At 41.4% G+C, this 17,057-nt stretch overlaps 1 protein-coding gene across 5 annotated transcripts in view; it reads left to right on the top strand.

Annotated features, from left to right (window-relative positions):
* KITLG (KIT ligand) overlaps positions 1 to 17,057 on the top strand; it is an 86,172-nt gene that overhangs the window by 9,422 nt on the left and 59,693 nt on the right. Inside the window, exons 1-2 of one of the 5 annotated variants that reach the window (XR_007153934.1) lie at positions 15,675 to 16,397; positions 16,722 to 16,862. The exons of 1 other annotated variant lie outside the window; for it this stretch is intronic. Coding sequence is in view for 1 of the 4 variants with exons in the window: in XM_047866569.1 (XP_047722525.1) it covers positions 16,839 to 16,862 (24 nt within the window). In the remaining 3 variants the exon portion in view is untranslated. Of the gene's footprint in view, positions 1 to 15,674; positions 16,398 to 16,721; positions 16,863 to 17,057 lie in introns of those variants that run through there. 3 more of the 5 variants (XM_047866569.1, XR_007153931.1, XR_007153932.1) reach the window with 3 other exon arrangements.

Raw genomic sequence — 17,057 nt, 5'->3', positions numbered from 1 at the left:
ACAGAAGGCAAATTTTAACTACTATATTGAGTCTATTATACAAACACATGTGTTTGGTTGATGATTGGAAGGGTTACTCTGTTCACCATTTACAGCATTAATTTTCAGTATATATGCAATATAATTTACTAACCAAAACTGGAGACCATGAAAGAAAATAGAAAACATTGGATTGAGTTATAGCTCAGATGTGTTATTGGTTCTGCCACTTATTATTTATATGACTTTTAGTGTTTCTCTCTGAACTTTACTTTCCCAATCTTAAAATAACTGCCTATTATACTACTGAAGAGGTAATGATTAAGTGAGATCATGTCTAAGGGCACAGTGACTTGTACTTACTAAATAATCTTCTGATTCTCTGCTAGAATAGTGAATCACAGAACATTACAGCAAACCCACATGCTATAAGAAATAAATTCATTATTAGCAATACCTGGTTTTGGCTATAGGGCTTGAATGAATAAATGAATTACAATAATCCTTAGAGATTAATTCCTTAACTGCCTTTTTAATATATTATCTACCTTCTTTAATACTCAAGTACTCTTAGCAAATTCAGCAAAATCCCCCCCCCCCCAATTTTATCTTTTACCTTTCTCCCTTCCTTCTGAGAAAGGAAACAGTTGTATAAAATAGGCCAAAAGACAAGCTGGTTAAGAAGAGAGACAGCAGCTAATAGAATATGGAAGTAAGACTAGTTAGTAAGTTAATAGTGTTGATTATGTACCGTGGATGAGGCACCGTGCCACAAACTGCATAGGTGGATCTCATTGGATTCTTGGGGGGGGGGGGGGGGGGGGGGAGAAATTTAAGGAGATAGTGATGTTTTTTTGAAAAAACAAAGGAAACTAAAGTTCAGAGAGATAAAGAAAATTTGCCCAAGATTAAGAGGAAAAAATGCAAGTAAGTGGAAGAGCTTAGTTTGCAAGACAAGCCTGTTTAATTACAAAGACTAGGTTCCTCCTAACTGCTGCAGTAGAATGCACCTGTATTTTAAGTGTGTATACACACATGTGGTCCAGAGGACGTACGTGTGTGTGTGTGTGTGTGTGTGTGTGTGTGTGTGTGTGTGTGTGTGTGTGTGTGTAGATATGCCTTTTAATCTAATGTGGGCAAGACTGAGAGCAGGTGGGGCTGAGTTTCTGCTTAAGTGACCTGCTGCTTTTGACCCAGGAGTATAAATAGTTGTGAAGGCCAACAGGAGCCTCGGCTTTGTCCCCAGCCTCTCCCCCCACCCCCAGCCCCCGCCCCCCCCCCCGCCCTGCCCCCCCCCCCCCCCCCCCCCCCCGTCTCCTTAGCCATCAGATGCATCCCTCATGTGTTGTGAGGGAGGCCCCTTAGAAAACTGTAAAAATGCCTTTTACTTTACAGAATTAAGAAGTACTGCCAAATCCTTGGTGTCTTTCAAAGCAAATGGTTTTTGTTTTTTGGTTTTTGGTTTTTTTTTGGCAGAGGGAAGATTTTAAAATATTTTAAAATTGTGTTTCAAAAAACTTCTTGGAGGAACAGGGAGGCTTCAGGGATTACTTTAATCAATTTGCTCTGACCTTCTTTCGTGCTATTTTTGAAGACAGTTTTAAGTGGTTCTGATGATACTAGAAAACTATTTCATAATAATGCCCTTATGCTTATTATGTCTGGCTTTTAAAACTACCAGCCATTTAAGTTGTGACCTTTGCATTGTCATTCTTTGCCCAAGTGCAGGAGTAGTAAAAATTCATTTTCTGCGTTGATGTTAGGATTGTTTAAATAAACGACAGTCACAATACCTTTATCAGCCGCATCAGTATGTGACCTAGCAGCACTTTATTGGAAATGAAAGTGTTAACTAGAAGGAATCATTTGAGTACAGGTGAAGGGAACAGAACAGGGGTGTGATGAACGAAACAGACACCAAATAGATGGCCTACTTTGGTTGGCTAAGCACATCATCTTGAGCCTCAGTTTCCCCATCTGCCAAACAAGGGGACCAATAGTGCATTTACCCAGGGTGGTAATGAAGATTACATGAAATCCACAAAAAGCCCTTAATCCAGTGCCTGGCACATTGGCAATAATACATGTTTGCTGTTATCGTGAGCATTAAAGACGTGGTAAGTTTATCAGTGTCAATGACTTCTGTCTTAAAGTGACTTTAATTGTCAGGTCTCGACTGTCAGAATGAAAGGGAGAGTTGAAGCAGTTCACCCAGATAACTCAGGCTTCAGACTCCCTTTAGTCCTGAATAATTTGATTGTTTTCATTCCCTACTTTAACAAAAACTGAAAAAGAGTTAAATGTGCATGATTTATAATCGCAAGATAGTTTACCTAGGAGCAGTTACTTCTTTCTGTCGTGTGCCCAAGGCCACAGAGCTAATCCGAGGTAGAGCTGCTTCATGAACCAGCCAGTTCAGAACCAGAGTCTCTATTCCTAAACTCTGTGCTTGGAGCTGGAGGCACGGAGTAGGAGTCCTTCCCCTGAATTGGTGAGTGGTTTCCTACTTTCCCCGTCCAGAAGGAGAAGTCGTTTTCAGCATCAACAGAAATACAGCCACTTGTCCAGGGAGAATGGGAAGAGTGTTTGCGTTAGAGGACCTAGGCCTTCCCTCCAGCTCTTGACTCCAGCTTGCCAAGGGATCTTATACAAGTTATTTAACTCTGCTTAACCTTTTCTTACCTGGAATTTCCTCCTCCATTTAAAAAACAATTTTTTTTTTACATTTTATTTATTTTTGATAGAGAGCATAAGCGGGGGAGGGGCAGAGAGAGAGGGAGACACAGAATCCCAAGCAGGCTCCAGGCTCCGAGCTGTCAGCACAGAGCCTGACGTAGGGCTCGAACTCACAAACCGCAAGATCATGACCTGAGCTGAAGTCGGACGCTTAACCGACTGAGCCAAGCAGGTGCCCCAAATTTCCTCCTCCATAAAATAAAATAAGAATACTTAGAGGCTTTCTTCCTCTTTCCTCCCTTTTCCTCCCTCCACCCCCACTTCTTTTCCTTGTTTCCCCCCCCCTTTTTTTTAACCGAGAAAGAGTATGTTATGTACCTGCTTTGTGATTGTCACTCATGGAATTACACTACTATAAAAAATAATTGTCAGGCTTAACACATATTTTCCTACTATACTGTTAAACACAAAATTATATGTTTGTGGAAAGTGCTTGACTCATTGGCCTCAAAGACACTTGAAGGAGAATGGACTTTGGGGTTAGAAGGAGGCCCAAGTCCTAGCTCTGTTACTCACCAAGACCGTGTGCATGTTGTTAACATTCTTTCTCTAGGCCTTGATGTTCTCATGTGTATAATGGGTTAATATAGGTAATAGTACACAATTGGAAGAATACGAAGATTAAATGACATAATCTGTGGAAGTTGGCTGATGCGAAACCGATGTTTGATAAGTGGTATCTCTAATCTTTGGGGCTATATTTTACCAGCAAAGATAAGATCAGTATATGCCAGACTGTGTACTCTGTGGGTTTGTTCCATTTATGTGATGGCTATAATAATTTAAAATCTGTTGTTAAAAAGCAGAGGTTATGGGTGATGTGGGAAATGGGATTGTGTATAGTAATTGGAGATGAGTAAGGGGTCTGGCTCAGGATCCACATCCTCCTTTGTAACTAAGGATGCTGACATACGTCTTGGCTACCTCACAAGCTGTGTGTGTGTGTGTGTGTGTGTGTGTGTGTGTGTGTGTGTGTGTGTGTGTGTGAGAGAGAGAGAGAGAGAGAGAGAGAGAGAGAGAGAGGAGATAATTGAGCAGTGAGTGCTCTGTAGACCATGCTGTTCCACTCAGGGGTCTAGGTCATGTTATTCTAACTCTTGAGTGATTAAAAAATGCAAACTTTCTAAATATACAAATGCTTTGTATTAATGTCTTCCAAAAATGAGCCTCAAACAACCTTATGTGTAGTATGTATTGATAGCTTTGGAGATTCCTAAATCTGGAGTCATCTCTTCAGAAGGATGACCTTGAGTCACAATATTCTGATTTTCTGATTTGTAAAACGAGGTTTACAACAGTTCTAATTCCTCAGATGGTTGTCAGGATTAAATGAGCCAGTACCTGCAATAAATTCTAGGTGCTTTTAAGCAAAGTGTGGTTTTGCTTTCAAAGCTTTTTTAAGTTTTTTTTTTAATTTGACTTAATTATTTTGCAAGTACTAAATTCAATAAGTGTGTAGGGATCAATAATTTGGGAGTGTTTTCCTTGTGAATTCAGGTTCTATTTTTCTGAAGGTAATTGTGTTTAGAGTGTGAGGGCTTGATTGTCCAGGTTAATCTTCAAGTAAGTTTGTATCAATCAAACAAGCTACTTTTATCAGTCTGTTACTTCAGGTAAACAAGCATTCCATTCTTTGACGGAACATTAAACTGTTGTGTTCCTTTTGATGGAGTGCTGACTGGTTCAAAGCACTTGTGAAAGAAAACAGCTCCTGTTTCCTGACATTGTATAATCTAAAGAGCCTTTCTAGAGGTTTCTTGACTGAATCTCTTACCATTGCTACCTCGGTGATTAAATTACCAACCTAGAAATGTACGATGTGATTTTTGGGTTCAGTTCAGGGTAGATTTAACAACAGCAACAAAAAAAATTGAACCAAGACTGTGAAACCAAGAAGCGAAATTTCTTTTAAATGTTAAGGGGGGAAAAAAAGTATAAATCCATTATTTTCAGACCCAAAGGAGAATGGGATGGAACATTGTCACATATTATTTTTGTTAGTGGTCTAGGAGGAGAGTTGGAGTACAAGGGAGCTTAGTTTTGCATCTCTACCCCAAAATTTGTGTCCTGACATTTGAAGCATTCTGCAGGAATGTCAGAACAAGAATTTTCCCACACAGGAGATCCATGTCCTGAATACAGTTATGTGGTCTTGATGTTTTAGTCTTTCCAAGGGTGTCCATTTCATTATCCAACAAAACAAATGGTGATTTCTGTAGTTTGAAAGAGTCTAGTGCACACAATCTAGAGTGATTAGAGGGAGTCTCGCTGTGTAACTATCCTGGTTTAAAATCCTCCCTTGCCTTTTCATTACCCGCAGGATAAAGTCCAAACCCTCAGCACACTATACAGGGTTCTCTGTTGGCTGTTGCTTCTTTCCTCTGCTCCGAGTGGTAAATTTTATTATGGTGTCATCTGACACTGTAATAAAGGTGTAGTGATGCACCTAGCACACCAGACTTGGTCTTCTGGCCCTGTCAGCCCTTCTCCATCCTCTGAGTTACTTCCTCTTCCAAGAAGCCCTCTGTGATGTTTGTTTGCTCTTATTCTTCATCCGTACTCCCCGGATCTACCCTGTGCTTCCATAGCATTAAAAAAAAAAAAAAAATCACATAGGAGCACCCTGGTGTCTCAGTCGTTTAAATGTCCGACTCTTGATTCCCGTTCAGGTCATGATCTCACGATTCATGAGTTGGAGCCCCACGTCGGGCTGTGCACCAGTAGTGCAAAGCCCGCTTGGGATTCTCCCCCTGTCTCTCTCTGCCCCTCCCCCACTCATGCTAGCTCACTCTCAAACAAAACAAAACCAAAGCAAAAAATCATAGAATGAAAACAATGTACTGAAATTATCTTCTTACCTGTCTGCCTGTCTAAATTGCCTCATGTTGGTATCTCCAGTTAGTGGCCCAGCACCAGAATCTTGGTAAAGATTTTCTGAACCAAACTCTGATCAGATGCCGCATTCTGAGCTTGGATCTGGGTATTTATCATTTTTATGCCTGCTGACCTCAGTTGATATATGGGTTGGCACTAAGGAGAGTGATTTAGTTAGGAGGTAAGAACACTTTAGAATAGTACTATTCTGCGTTGGTATCAGTAAGAAGTACGTATAACCATGCAGATAACACTGGCCCACACAAACGTATGTTGTTCAAACATAACTCTGTTTGGAGAGAGAAATGGGCCAGTTGGGCTTGTAGAAGAGAATGGAGACCATGGATTAAAACAGAAAGGAGGGTGGGAAAGTTCTGGCCATCTTTTTTTTTTTTTTAAGTTTATTCATTTTGAGCGAGAAAGCGTGTACACATGAGAAACCGTGTGCACGAAGAGGGGAGGGGCAGACTGAACGGCAGACAGAATCCCAAGCAGGCTCTGCACCGTTGGCAAGGAGCCCGACACAGGGCTTGAACCCATGAACTGTGAGATCATGAACTGAATGGAAATCAAGAGTCAAATGCTTAACTGACTGAGCCACCCAGGCACCCCAAGTTACTGGCCATCCTTAAGGAAATAATACAATAGGTTGAATATCAGGTGCCAGCAGTGTTGCTAAGTAAGATGTATAGAAGGTTTAAGAGCCAGAAAAGATTTGAGGCATAATACTGTTGCTGATGAAAAAAAAAAAAATACATGCTTTATCTCCCCTGTCTCCATCTGTGAGAGTGGTACTGTGGATGTTCCTTTTGACAGAAGAGGAATGTGGGCTTGGGGAGGTTGAGCAAGTGACTTCGCATTTTCTATCTAGTCAGTCTTCAGACCTGATCTGTTTGCTCCTAAGCCTTTGCTTTGTACTGGTATTTGTCATCTTCTTGTATTGCCTGGATAGCGTGTTTTCCTTGATATACAATACAATTAATAATCATATATAATATAATGAATACGATTGTTGTAAGTAAAGTAGGTTCTTACTCCACAGCTTACCTACATTCAAGATGCTTCCTTTTAGATTTTCTTTTCATAGTTTGTGTTACTTAATAGTTAGCCAGTGCAGTTGACAGAGACAGGGTGTTCTATACATTCTGATACTGATGTGTATAATCCCTATCTGGAAAGTGATAGGAGACAGAAATATGACAATATGAGAAGTATTAGATGGCTCAATTTGAGTGACATTTAAGACCGATGTGTTTAAGGAATTTAGCAAAAAATGATGTTTCAGTACTTAAAATCAAAGATCTATTTACATGCAGAGGAAGAAGGTTAGAGGAGGATTAATAAGTGATGTTTTCAAGTTTCATCTGTGATTAGAAGACACCATGTTAGTGACTCAGGGAAGTAATAATGCTGCTTTACCATACAGTGCTAGAGTAACAATATAGTATAAGATTCGTATACTTTAAAAAATTCATAAAACTCTTTGGATGCCAAGTTTTCAAAGTTCTGAACTTTTTTTTTCAAAGTTTACTTTGAGAGAGAGTGTGAGAGGGGCAGAGAGAGAGAGAGAGAGAGAGAGAGAGAGAGAGAGAATCCCAAGCAGGCTCTGTGCTGTCAGTGTGGAGCCCGATGCTGGGTTCACACTCAGAAACCATGAGATCCTGACCTGAGCAGAAATCAAGAGTCAGATGCTCAATTGACTGAGGCCACCCAGGCGCCCCAAAGTTCTGAAATTTTAAAGTTAGGCAACCTTGTAGCATGGTCTATCTTTTTTGTCTTAATCAGGTAAGCTCCATTTGGGGTGTAGAACTAAAATGTTAACATTTCTGGAACCCATAAAACTTCTCAGGTATTAAATAATTATTACCTCAAAAAGAGCAAAGTCTCCCTCCTGCCCTGATTGGAAAATGAAAGCTCCAAAAAGTACCATAAATGAGAAGAGGAGATAACCTACAAAAATGAAACCATGAAGTAGATGTGCATAATGATCTGTGCGGATTTGGCACCTAAATCATAGAGCAGCTGAAGCATATCTTTTAAATTTCACTTAACTGGAGGTGCTGCCCACACAGGCCTCTCTCCACGTCCCGAGGAAGTAGATCCCCATTCTCCCAGCTATGGTGAGAGAGCCTCTGTGCTACCCAGGCAGTCCCCCTGTTTACATTTATTCCCCCCAGCTTCCTTTAATTCCTCAGCAAAGCAGCTGCTTTGAAAAGAAACTCTCGCCGCCCCCCCCCCCCCCAAGGATTATCTTGCATGGCTACCCACTCACCCTCTTTCCTGACTCAAGAAGAAAGTTCATTTTTTGTTTTTTGTTTTTTTTCCTCCCGGACTTAGAGTAAGAACTTGAGGGTTTTAAAGTACATTTTTCATCTTCTTTTGTTTTTTTAAACCAGGGAATATTATCAAGTAAGCTTCCAAGTCCAACTTGAGAAAGAATTTCAGAACACAAAATAGTTTACATTTACTTTGAAGACTGTTAACTCAGAATCTTTTTAAAAATTTTAAGAACCTGTGATGCCTGTACTGGTATACTGATACACTGTAAAAGCTCGGCCTTTTAATTTCTGTTGTTAAGTCTTCTTTCTGTACTGAATTTGGAGTCTTCTCCTCCATAAGTGATATCATGGAGAATGCTAAGTATAACTTCATGAATATCATGGTGAAAAATTGGAATAAAAGGGCTGACCACTTACTATTGCATTTTCCTACTGTTAGGCATGACTGAAGCCTATGGGAGTGGGGCGGAGAGTGTCATTTGAGTTGGTGCATGAGTTTTCCAGCATGCTGTTTTATTTCCTGCATACAAGTCAAGGGAGAGGGCAGCAGTTAAAGTATGCCTGTGTTACTCTCTTGAAGAAAAGGGAGATTTTTATATCTTCAGTGATACCAGGAATAGGTCTGGATGACAAAAAAAAATAATAATAATAGCCCTAAGAGCTTGTTTTTGCCTGCTGTAGTAGGTCTCTAGGGATGACCTAGAGATAAGTCAACCCATGCTTTGGGAAGAGATAAGATTAGCAGCAGCACTCTCAACAATAGCCAAATTATGGAAAGAGCCTAAATGTCCATCAACTGATGAATGGATAAAGAAATTGTGGTTTATATACACAATGGAGTACTACGTGGCAATGAGAAAAAATGAAATATGGCCTTTTGTAGCAACGTGGATGGAACTGGAGAGTGTGATGCTAAGTGAAATAAGCCATACAGAGAAAGACAGATACCATATGGTTTCACTCTTATGTGGATCCTGAGAAACTTAACAGGAACCCATGGGGGAGGGGAAGGAAAAAAAAAAAAAAAAAGAGGTTAGAATGGGAGAGAGCCAAAGCATAAGAGACTGTTAAAAACTGAGAACAAACTGAGGGTTGATGGGGGGTGGGAGGGAGGAGAGGGTGGGTGATGGGTATTGAGGAGGGCACCTTTTGGGATGAGCACTGGGTGTTGTATGGAAACCAATTTGTCAATAAATTTCATATATTAAAAAAAAAAAAGATTAGCATTTAAAAGCTTAACCTGTGTCATTGCTTCTGAACATATCTGCTCCCAAGTGAAGTCCTAGTCTCTGCAAGTGTTCCCAGTGCAGAAGCACCATGAGTAATTTTTTTTTTTTTTTTTTTTTTTATTGACTGCTTGAGAAATCTTGATGGATTGCATCTCACTGGGGAGACAGGGAGAAATTTACAGTTGTTGTATTCTGAATTCTAAATGAAGTGCAGAATTGTAGGATTCTCAGAGATTTCCCCTGAACTTATCATAGGAAAGTGTCTGCATTCCAGATCTGTGGGGTTTTTATTGTTTTTTTTTTTTTTCAACGTTTATTTATTTTTTGGGACAGAGAGAGACAGAGCATGAACGGGGGAGGGGCAGAGAGAGAGGGAGACACAGAATCGGAAACAGGCTCCAGGCTCTGAGCCATCAGCCCAGAGCCCGACGCGGGGCTCGAACTCACGGACCGCGAGATCGACCTGGCTGAAGTCGGACGCTTAACCGACTGCGCCACCCAGGCGCCCCATTGTTTTTGTTTTAATATGCTCCTGTTGGGTCAGTAAAGGAAAGTAACTCCAAAATTATACTTAATCTAGGTTCTTTAGAAAGGGAATTCTGAGGGGAGTGCCTGGATGGCTCAGTCGGTTGGGCATCCATCTTGATTTCGGCTTGGGTCTTGATCTCCTGGTTTGTGGGATCGAGCCCCGCATCAGGCTCCATGTGCTGACAGTGCAAAGCTTGCTTAGGATTCTCTTTCTCCCTCTCTGTCTCTGCCCCTCCCTTGCTTATGCTGTATGTATGTGCACACTTTCTGTCTCTCAAAATAAACTTAAAAAAAAAAAAAAAAGAATTCTGAGGATTTTACAGGCAGGTCAGCACCTTGGCTTAATGTTATGCTTTGGCCACATCTGCCAGGAAAGGCATTTTCCAGTAGTTCCTTATTCATTAGTTGTTTCTGTAGCATTTACTGTAAGGCACTGTGCTAGAGGCTAGAAATACTGTAGTGAAAAAAACCACCTCATTGTTGTGCTTCATGGAGCTTACAGTCTACCCCTGGTTTTATATCCCAATTTACTATTTTCATGGAGCTAGAAAAGTACTTAAAGGTACAGAGATAATGGTTAGAAGTTCAAACCAAAAAGCAGTTAGCTAATGTCACACTTTGAATAATTAAGAGAATGTGGAATATTACTTATACGTGTCATTAGGATTTAGCACTCACCGGACCCTCGAGTGAGAAGTAGGACAATGGTTTATGGCCTACTGATGAGCAAAACTCTTCTGTTTGTCCTTCCTGTGTTCGTTCATTTAAAAAATATTCACGAGAGGCTTCCCAGTGCTCGTCACGGCTCTATCCATTCTGGGCAAAATGGTGAGACACCGCAAATACTGGCCGGTGGTGCTCAGACCCCAGTGCAAGAGACAGATTATAAGCAAAACCGGTGGATGATGTTGCAATTCAGTTGTGTGAATCTGGACACTGGCTGCTGAGAATTGAAGCCTGCGTTATCCAGACTTCATCTGTACCCCAGTTCGTGAACCCGCGTTTGCACTCTAACCATCGTGGTCTGTCCTGTATAAGAGAAGGTTTGCGTTTTGTGGATACTTCAGTAGCAGGTTGCACCATGTGCAACGCACACATAAGGAGCCTGTGCTGTGAGTGAGGAGCAGCTCCAGGTGCTGGAGGTAAGAGTGAAGAGCAAGAACAATAGACTTCTCATCTTCACACCATCGACATGCTTGTCAGTAGGGACAGATGATAAGTAAACTAACTGGGTAAGCAGGAGAACTTTCTGATGAAAAGTGATTCCGTGGAAATAAAACTGTGATAGGTTTGGAGCTGCTGAAGACAGGTCACCTTGGGAAGGTTTCTCTGAGCAGGTGGTATTTGAACTGAATCCTGAGTGACGAGAAGGACTTGCCTTTGCAGAGCCCAAGAGGAGAAAGCTCACAGCAACGAGTGCAAAGGGCTAATGGCAGGAATACATTTCAGGTGTTTCCAGAACAAAAAGGAGGCCGGTGGGGGTGTGGTGAGTATGGTGGGGAGAGAGGGCATGCTAAGATGGGAACATGGAGGTAGGCAAGTTTATGTTAAATAGAGCCTTTTAGGCCTTGGTCAGCAGCTCACATGTTGTTGTAAATGGAACAGGAAGGTATGCAGAGATTCGAAGCAAGCAGTGAGTACTGTCGTGTATTCCCAAAGGACCACACTGTTGTAAGTAGCAAGCGTGAAAGTAGAGAAGGCTATTTAGAGGCCTTTGAAGGCTTCAGGGCAAGCGTGGAGCCTGTACTGTAGCCGTACAAGATGAGACGGAGAGAAGTGAATGTTGCAAGATTTATTTTGCTGGTAGAACTAACAGGGCGTAAGAGACTGGATATGGAAATAGGGGAAGAATCAAGGATGGTGCCCAGAGCTTTGGCTTGAAGTTTGGAAATAACATTATCCAGGATGCTTGTTCTAAGTGTCGTTGTTAACAATGGTAACTTTTACAGGGGTGTGCCTCCTGTCCAGTACCGTACCAAGTGCTTTGCATATTAGGCCTCAACAGGCCTGGAAAGTAGGTTCTATTAGGCCCATGGTACAGGTAAGAAGACTAAAGCACAGAAAGATAAACTTTCCATAGGCCACAAGGCAGGTCAGTGGCAGACTGGGGATTCAAAGTTGGGCAGTCTGATTTTAAAATTTATTTATAGAGTGGGGAAGGGGCACTTTATATTTGTTTATTTATAGAGAGGGAGAGACACCAAGCAGGCTCCATGCTCAGTGGAGAGACTGATGCGGGGCTTGCCCCCATGACATGAGATCAAGACCTGAGCCGAAGTCAAGGCTCGGACACCCACTTAACTGAGCCACGTAGGTGCCCCTTGGTAGTCTGAATCACTGTCCCCCAGGCCCTACTCCACACTGCTTCTCTGTGCATGAGTACACACATTCTGTTTTCGAAAGCGGTCTTCAATTTATTTATTGCTGAAGCTCAAGCTGACTTTTGAAACTCTGCTGTTTAGGTTAACATTCACCCATGGCCCAAACAGTTCAGCCTCACTTTTACACCAGGTCAAGATGGCCTACCTGCTTTGGGAGAGCTGATCCAAATCCAAACCCAGGGCAGTTTCACAAACTCTTTATCATCTTCCTGTGCTGATCTTTAATCTACAGGGAAGCAGAACATAAATGGAATGTGAAATTCACTATTAGTACAACTGTTAGTTTTGAATTCAGCATCTAAAGGAGTAGTAATAATGATAAAATACCTATAGCATTGGCAGTCATGTCATGATCTGTTCCAGGCCTCTTGTCGGTGCTTTACATAATACTGTCTTAATTAATCTTTTCAAAAATCTAAAGAAATGCTATTCCCTCCCCACCCCATGAGAAAACTGAGGCTCAGAGAAGTTACATAATTGGTTCAAGGTTATAGCATGTCAGTGACAGAATCAGGATTTGAATCCATGTCTTACTTTGCTGATGTTCTTCTGTTCTAAACATTATCTCCTGCATCAACAATGAACTTGCTGATGAAGTGTACTGTTACCAAAGGAACATGTCCCGGGCATGTCAGAGATGGATGCTTTGCTGTGCTTTAGGTGGTAGAATTACATTAACATTCTCCGGGGTTGACCATCAAAAATTTCTCTCTCTTTTTTTTTTTTTTTCTTAAATTGTAACGTGATCCTTATCTTACAGTTTCAATTTTTAAACATTAATGGAAAATTCCTACAGAAAGTTTAGACTAACCTTTATAAGAAGTGCTTAATAACTTGGGTTCTTTTTCTCCAAATATTGCTTAGGGGTTAGTTGCAGATGGGATAAACCGTTCCAGCTAAACAGAGTGGGAGATATAATGAAATGTATTTGATGGCTTATAAAACCACTGGAAGGGCTAGAAGAGGAGTCTGAGCTTCCGGAATACTCTGGTTGCCTGGAACCCAGTTAAATCCACCACTGTCTGTAAAACTGTTACAGCTAATGCAGGAAGCTCTTACTGCTACTGATGGCAGGGAGTTTCTGTCCGCATTACCACCCAAGGGAGCAAAATGCATGCCCAACACCCAGCTTCTTTTCTCAAGAATTTCCTTCCCACATCAGTCTTGCAGAGTTGTGCCTGATTGCCAGAACCTAAGTCACATCTGCAATTGTAGCTGACTACAAAGGAATGGAAGTTTTGCAGCCACCACAGTGTAGGAGAATATGCTAGGAGAGAGATGGAGTAGGAATTGAAAGAGCCAATCCGTAGTATCCTCGACGCTCACTACTCCTACACTGTTCATTACATTTAGCTTTCCTTTTTTCAAGTTGCTCTAAATCCAGAACATCTAATATGTAGCCCTTGAACCAAATGTAACCTCATTTACCTTTTTAGACCTTTTTGTTTTCTGTAATGATATAGCACCCATGAGCTAGTACAGCCTAAAATAGCATGTCTCAGATTTTAAAGAATACCTAAAAATCACATGGAGGGCTTGTTATAAGTGCACATCTTTGTGATGCACCCTCAGAAATTTTGATTCTGTATGATGCTTAGGAATCTGAAATCTTCATAAACACCCCGGATGATTACATTTTCTTCTAAAGGTAAGACAACCAATTCCCCGCCCCCCCCCCCCCAAAACGCTGTTTCCGGTTAGGGCACCTTCAGTGAAAGCAGGGAACATTTGAACAGTTTATTCAACTCAACCAAAGCAGTTGGTGTATCTAGCACACGTTGCATAATCAGGAATGCTTATGCCGTGACCTTTGCAAACTGGGCTTATCATCTGATGTGATGGAGAAAATGATCAAGATTGTGAGTGTTCTTTGAGTTTATGCCTTTAACTCCCACTGGTTTTGATGCTGTTGGAAGCAGTTAAAGCATAGTATAAAGATTTGGTTTATTTTAATGTGGTAAAAAAAAAAAAAAAAGCCCAGGTGAGAAGACCTTCAGAGATTTTCTGAGCTGCTTCCTCAGATTAAGTTCTTTTTTTTTTTTTTAATTTTTTTTTCAACGTTTATTTATTTTTGGGACAGAGAGAGACAGAGCATGAACGGGGGAGGGGCAGAGAGAGAGGGAGACACAGAATCGGAAACAGGCTCCAGGCTCTGAGCCATCAGCCCAGAGCCCGACGCGGGGCTCGAACTCACAGACCGCGAGATCGTGACCTGGCTGAAGTCGGACGCTTAACCGACTGCGCCACCCAGGCGCCCCTCAGATTAAGTTCTTAAAAATTAAAAGATTAAAAGTCCCTTAGAGACCCAACTTGTAAGACTCCTGGTAGCTGATCTGACAAGACATCTGAGCCCATTTAATTGCAACCATAGGACAAAACAAAACACAAGAAGTTCTATAGGGGAGTCATTCAGTCCAAATTCAGCACATGGGATCAGATAGCAGCTGGAAAGCATTCATTGTCCATCTCTCAGTTGTTGGGAGTGCAGAAGATTTTACAAGTTTTCAAAAATTGCAGAGCTTTTGATTTACATGCGATCCCACTTTCAGAAGTGAGTCACATAGTTGAGAGAGTATAAATTACAATTTGCGTTTTTGTAGCTGTTTGTTGGAAAGCTACGACACTGGGAGTGCATATTGTGGTTTAATTTTAAGAGCAGCTAATTGACATAATGGTGAACAAGGTCCTGTGCCTGTGGAGTGTTTGAAGGTGAATATCTGAGTTTCAAAACTGCCCTAAATTTTTTTTTCTATGTTCCTATACTTTTGCCAATTTGGGGGTCTGTCTCTTATTTCTTTGAAAATGTATACTTACATCAAAAAAAAAATCTGGCAACAAATATGTACATCTAGGTTCAACATTAAACTAGCACCTAGCAATTTTCTAGCATAGTTTGGTTTGTTACATATCATCCTCATAAAATTGATTAGAATTAGTCATCAACCAGAATTTCCCTAAAATACGGCAGATTATACTGCTTGGGGGAATTCTTTCCTTCTGTTTTTATATAACTGCTGTATTTATGAATAGCTAATGACTTACATTACCATTGTTTCTAATGACGTAATGTCTACTGCTGGCACAAACGCTTCTGCCTTGTACATGTCTATTCCAAAATAGTAATAGCAAAATTTGAACACCTAGGCCCTAGATTCTAGCCTGAGGTAGAAGTTCTTTGCAGGGATTTCCACAGTGGCCAAGCCTCGCAGCTCACCTGGCTGTCATGGACCACAGGGGAGTTGTTCCCAGGCACAGACCCTTTAAGAAAGAAGAAAGCTTAGTGCATCATTACAGCTCCACTCTTTCCAACCTGTCTTTGCTTCTACCCAGACTAAAGTGAACTCTCTAGCCTTTCCAGATTACCTGTTCTCCTTCCTTTTCAAGCTGTTGTAGTATATCGCCTTGAAATTTCCCCCTGGCTCATTTACCACTGTGGTTTGATTCCTGGCTCTGTCACTCCGTGGAAACTATCCTTAGCAGCGTCAACCCCATTAGGTATTTTTCAGCAACCATCAGGTTGACCTCTTTCAGTGCCTGTTTTATTGCTCACACTTGCCCTCTTGTGCTTTCTTTTTACAGTGATTGCAGATCCCACAATCAACAGACTTGCCTCTCGTGCTCTGCTTCTCATTCTCTCCTCTCCTATGCAGACAGTTCTTCTCCCCCTTAGAGGGGTTATCCCCCAAGGTTTTCGGTGATAACTTCCAATAATCTCCAGCTACCACTTCTCCTACATATCCTGGCTCAGTGAATAGCTCTACTTTTTACCCCGTCACCTAAACTGGAACTGGAGGTCATTTGTGACTCCTCCTCCTTTTATCCCACACACTTTCTGCCCATCACCCAAGTCCCATTCAACTTCATATCCTCTTGAACTAGTCCATTTCCATTTCTCTTCACTCCCACTGCGTCTGTCCTAGTTGATGACTTCAGTGACCTCCACAAGCCCCAGTCTATCCTTCATTCTGATGCCTGATAAGCCTTTCTAAAATCAGATCTTGATCCTCCCCTGCTCTAAGATAAAGAGCTCCCCATGTCTCTAAGATAAAATCCACACCAGTTAGCAAAATTGGGAGGACCTCTGCCTATCTCTCTAGCTTCCTCTGTTTTATTATTTATTCCTTGAAATTCATTTTCCAGTCATGTCATCAATGTGAAGTTCCATGAAAATGCCCTGTTTTCTCAATTCTATGGGCACTTCCTACTTCCTCTGTCAGGTGTCTTCACCCCTGCTTTCTTTGATCTGGCTACCTGCTATTCACCCCAGAAGAAGGGGTCATCTCCCAGGAGCTATCTCTGACCTCTCCTTCAGTTCCCCCAAAGTCAGGTATAGCTGTCCCTCCTGGGCCAAAGAAGACATCTGCTGTGTCTTTATCTTACATACCTATCAGGTACGCCATACGTTTTTTTAAATGTTTATTTATTTTTGAAAGAGAACACAAGAGGGAGAGGGGCAGAGAGAAAGGGAGACGCAGAATGTGAAGCAGGCTCCAGGCTCTGAGCTGTCAGCACAGAGCCCATCGCGGGGCTCGAACTCCAGAATCATGAGATCGTGACCTGAGCCAAAGCCAGACGCTTAACCAACTGAACCACCCAGGCACTCCCATACATGTTTGTTAAATGAATAGGTAGCTCTTAGAAGTCTGAAAGCACTTAATTTTGTTTTTATCAGAAGGAACAACTTATCACTTTGTTTTTTTTTCCCCTCCCTCTAGCTATGCAATTTTTTAAAAACCTACAGTGAAGTGTAACTTGATTTACCTGTACTACTTGTTTACCCAGCCTAGTAATAATTTGATATGGTGGCTTCAATCAAAAACTGATTCAGCTAAATGGACCTATACACCATCCACAGCGTAGGTATTTTCGAAAAAATTGAATAGTTCATTAAATATAAATGAAATCAGTTTTATTATGTGACTAGCCCAGGATTTTCCTTCCTAGTATAGTGTAGATACTGGTTTAAACCCAGCTCAGGGGTTTACTAGCAGAGTGGCCATAAACAAGTTACTTAATCCCACTGAAGCATGTTTTACTAACCTGTAAAATCT

The sequence above is a fragment of the Prionailurus viverrinus genome, chromosome B4 (genome assembly GCF_022837055.1).
Source record: "Prionailurus viverrinus isolate Anna chromosome B4, UM_Priviv_1.0, whole genome shotgun sequence".
Taxonomy (NCBI): domain Eukaryota; kingdom Metazoa; phylum Chordata; class Mammalia; order Carnivora; family Felidae; genus Prionailurus; species Prionailurus viverrinus.
The sequence above is the reverse complement of the archived record's forward strand: the minus strand, read 5'-3'. Positions and strand labels throughout refer to the sequence as shown.